This window comes from Clytia hemisphaerica, unplaced genomic scaffold (genome assembly GCF_902728285.1).
Source record: "Clytia hemisphaerica strain Z4C2 unplaced genomic scaffold, Clytia hemisphaerica genome assembly, whole genome shotgun sequence".
Taxonomy (NCBI): Eukaryota; Metazoa; Cnidaria; class Hydrozoa; order Leptothecata; family Clytiidae; genus Clytia; species Clytia hemisphaerica.
In genome coordinates this window covers 19,073-23,064 of record NW_027104232.1, presented here as the reverse complement: position 1 = coordinate 23,064, position 3,992 = coordinate 19,073, and the positions used below count along the sequence as shown (strand labels likewise).

The 3,992-nt window shown below is 35.1% G+C and overlaps 1 protein-coding gene across 1 annotated transcript; it reads right to left on the bottom strand.

The window, feature by feature from the left end:
* Positions 1-5: 5 nt before the first annotated feature.
* Positions 6-1,058, bottom strand: LOC136815937 (uncharacterized; the record flags this gene model as incomplete). The annotated part of the gene is made up of 1 exon (XM_067072366.1): positions 6-1,058. A coding segment is annotated over exon 1 (915 nt), but the record flags the coding sequence as incomplete, so codon positions are not given.
* Between the last annotated feature and the right edge of the window lie 2,934 nt (positions 1,059-3,992).

The window sequence follows — 3,992 nt, the reverse complement described above, 5'->3', positions numbered from 1 at the left end:
TCAGCGTTCATGAGTAGAGCTTGATGGTGCGAATGTAGTTCATCTCTCAACGATAATTCTTGCACCAATTCCAAATTAATCTCTGCTACTCTTATCTCAAGTTCTTCTTTCAAAATTGTTAATTCTTCGAAACTTTTCTTGAACAGATTAGCTTTGTATTCGTTTTGTTGGTACGATTGTGATTCGCGTTCTTTTCGTTCACGCTCTTCACTTTCCTCGTGGAGTTGTAACGTTGTCAACATCATGTGTGAAATCTCGGAAGGTTCCAACGAACCACGTCGTTTCTCACTGACATCATCGGTAACATATTCAATGTCATGTTCATACATATCTGAAGTCACGAATCCAGAATCTCTAGAATCTATATTGCGTCCATCAGCATCAGGTCCGGTCAGATCAGTACTGGATATTGATTGTCCTTTTCGAAACAAGAAATCTTGGTTATCTTCATAATATACTTCGACATCTGGTATACTTTCTTTATCACTTTCAGAATCAACAAACGTCATCTGCATTTGCAGTTTTTTCTCCGGAGAACACATCTCCAAAGCTGTCAAGGTTGATTCTGAACTCGGCATCTCTTGGCGTTCCTTGGTGGGCGTTAATAGAGTATCAATTGTATTCCAATCAGTCGATGATACAGGTAAAGAACCTTCTAAATCAACATAATCCTCAAATTCGTTATCCGATATAAATTCACCAGAACAACTGTGAGAATAACTACCAGAGGAAATAAGATTCTCGCGTGTCACCGTGTCGGCCGCCACTTTGGAAGCTGATTTTTTCGACTTTTTTTTCTTGTCAACCACACAGTAGCAACTTTCGTATCTTCCGTCCAGACAAGCGTTACATATACCGTTCTTGGAAAGTGTCCAGATATCAAGGGACGTTGTTGATTCACCAATCGTTGCCAAAGCCATTCATACCATAAAAAAAAGACAATATCCAAATACAAAAAAATTACAACCAAAGTCTTCGTTGAATTTCTTTGAACCGTGGTTTTTGTTTTTAATGCTGTTGAAAGAAAAGATTTAAATCATATAAGATTTTGTGACTAGGAAGAGTCTTTTCGATACAATAACATATATCCGGAACACTAGAACAAACTAAATACTTAGAGCATTATTATTACTCAAAGGTTCCAAAACTCTTGATCGAAAAAGCAGCGATTATGGAAATTCTATCATCGATACCTTGAAGGATGCATAAATTACTTTCAATTAAGAACTAGTGAAAATTACTGAGGTTAAGCATACCAGGATAATCACGACGACGGACGAAAAAGGTAAATATGCTAGTGAAAATACGAAATTTGATTGAAACTCACTAGCCTGTTAAGATTTTCTTTCGTCGTCGTGATTTTACCGATTTACTAACTTCACTATTACGCAAAAGAATTTTTAATTCAAGAGGCTCTTTCCTCTGTGGCGACACATACACTTTCATAGCAGATCATTGTACAAAGCCATCCAAAATCCAAATGAATCAACACAATCAACCACTAACAATCCTACTATTTTCACTATTTTCTTTAATAGCCCTCGACTAAAACAAAGCAATTATCACACACAAGGTGTCATTATCTTTAAAGTACTTGAATGATCCCACCTCATTAAAAAATAGTAATTGCTAATCTAATGACCTCAGCATGTCGTAAATTGAGCGTCGCAAGAAGAGGAATGCTTTCCATTATGTCAAACCTTTTCTGAAATAACTTCTACAGTATACCTTTTCTTATATAAAAACGTCGAATTTTGAAGCCTATGGTGTTCTTAGCTTTTTATATTTTAAGCCTTAAACTGTTCTTAAACTTTTTTAGCATTTCGAGAAAAAATTTAGTTTATTTTTTTTAAGAAACTGAATGTTCTCATTCCTCGAAGCTTTGAAATGTTCTTAAATTTCAGCCTCGCCCAAAGCTTTGTTCTTAAAGAAAAACGTGTGCCACGTTGCGAAAGAATTTTCTACTTGCCCAATTGCACTCTCGATATTCAACGATCATACATTTTTGACGTCTACTGAACGTTAGCTGGACGACATTATTTTGACGTCGTTTTCCGGCTAGGTTTTTACAAAACAAAAAAACTTTTTCACCACGTGGCGCGTAATATCATTTCACTTTAATAGAATAATCATGAGTGGAATATGGTTTTCAAAACAAGCAATGCGTAGCCCGCCCAAACACATCAACAATCATCAAGTACCCAACCGAACCAAATCAGACCAAAGCGAATATCCTTAAAACCATCCATTAATATTCTTAAAGCAGACTGTTAAGATGTTAAGGATAGAATCTAGAATATTTTCATTCATAAGAAGCTTCAATGCAAAGTATTATATACAACGATTAGGAAACCATGCCGTTCGTAAGGATACACAATGACTTCCCTATGGATAAGTAGTCTATACATTCGACAAAATCCATCAGTATAAGCCACGAGCTGGAAACAAAAGATTCTCTGCAACAAAAATGAGGAAATTCCACACGAGTTATAGTGACACGGAAAGTTATTTCTGGAGTTGGACATAGAGAAAATACTATTTTTTTTTAATAATAGCTGACTATGGAAATCTGAAGATTTGTGTTAAATGTTTCATTTACAATACTTTAAACAAACGCTTTTTACAATCCTTTGGAACACAGATCCTGGATATTCTAGTAGACTTATTACGGGTGGAGTCTCTTTAACTCGAACCTCTAAAACTCAAATTTCTCCACCTCAAACCCCTATAACTCGAAAGTCTCCTTAATTCGACCAAACTTTATGGTCAGACAGCTAGCAATGTCTTATAAACCCTTACTTCATAACTTGAAACTTCCTTAACTCGTGTTCGAGTTATGGAGACTCCACACTGTATCATAGCGAATATTTTTAAAGAATATCATCGTAAAAGTAATTTCCAGGATTATTTTAAAATACTTTGCGATGCACACCTAACATGCAGTATTCCTATATAGTAAATAATCTAAGAAAAATGGTCAGCTACAACCAGTCTCATGTCTCTTACCATACAATTCCAGCATGAAGACTAACTGAAGATGGATAAAGAAAAAAATTTGAAAGAAAACATCTAGACAAAAAGAAGAAAAAGCAATATCATTTTCCAATTAAATAATCTCAAACAAAATAAACAATGTCAACATTCAAACAATATACAAAAGACGTCCCATTCCCCAATCTAACTGTATCAGATGATATTTTTCATTATCCGCTTAGGGTCGTAAAGAAAAAGAACTCCCACGCCCCTCAGTAAAAAAGTTCCACACAATTTTCTATGGTAGAAAATTCTCTTATCTTCCTTTTCTTTCCATGAAACATCATCATTATCTAATCAACTGATAGCAACATACAGATAAAGGGGGACCAGCAAAAACAAGTCTACCAGCGGTGTTATATTATGTTCTTCATTTATTACTCAAGTTCATAAAAAAGTCCTAGCAGGGGCCCTTTTACTAAATGGAAGAAATGGTTAAATTTAATTTAGTGAAAAGTCTAAGTGGGTGGTAGAACATGAAAATAAATGAAGAGGAAGATTCTTCAGAATACTATCCGAACAACGTATCCCAACTGGCACACAACGTTTTTTCAACGTTTATCTAACGTTCACAACGTCCATTATAGCATTAGACAAAGGTTGAAACAACGTTGTGTGCCAGCTGGGATGTTAAAATTCTGTTGAGCCATGAAAATATTCCTTTAAACTCTCAAAACAATGGTCATAAGAATGTTCAAACCGATCTTAAGTGCTTGTGACTTTTCCAAAAACGCTTTTGACATCTCTCGCCGTTTTAAGATACATCAAAAATAAAAAAACCACTGCATAAGAATTAAGAATGCTCATCCAGAGAAAAGTCAGCCCAAGAAATGCAGCGATTGAAACTGTGTAATCAAATTTTGAGAAAAAGAATCATGAGATCAAATCAACCAACCCATACATATACCAGTATATACTGCTTACTTACATAAACACTGAAACCACAAACACGTCTAAGC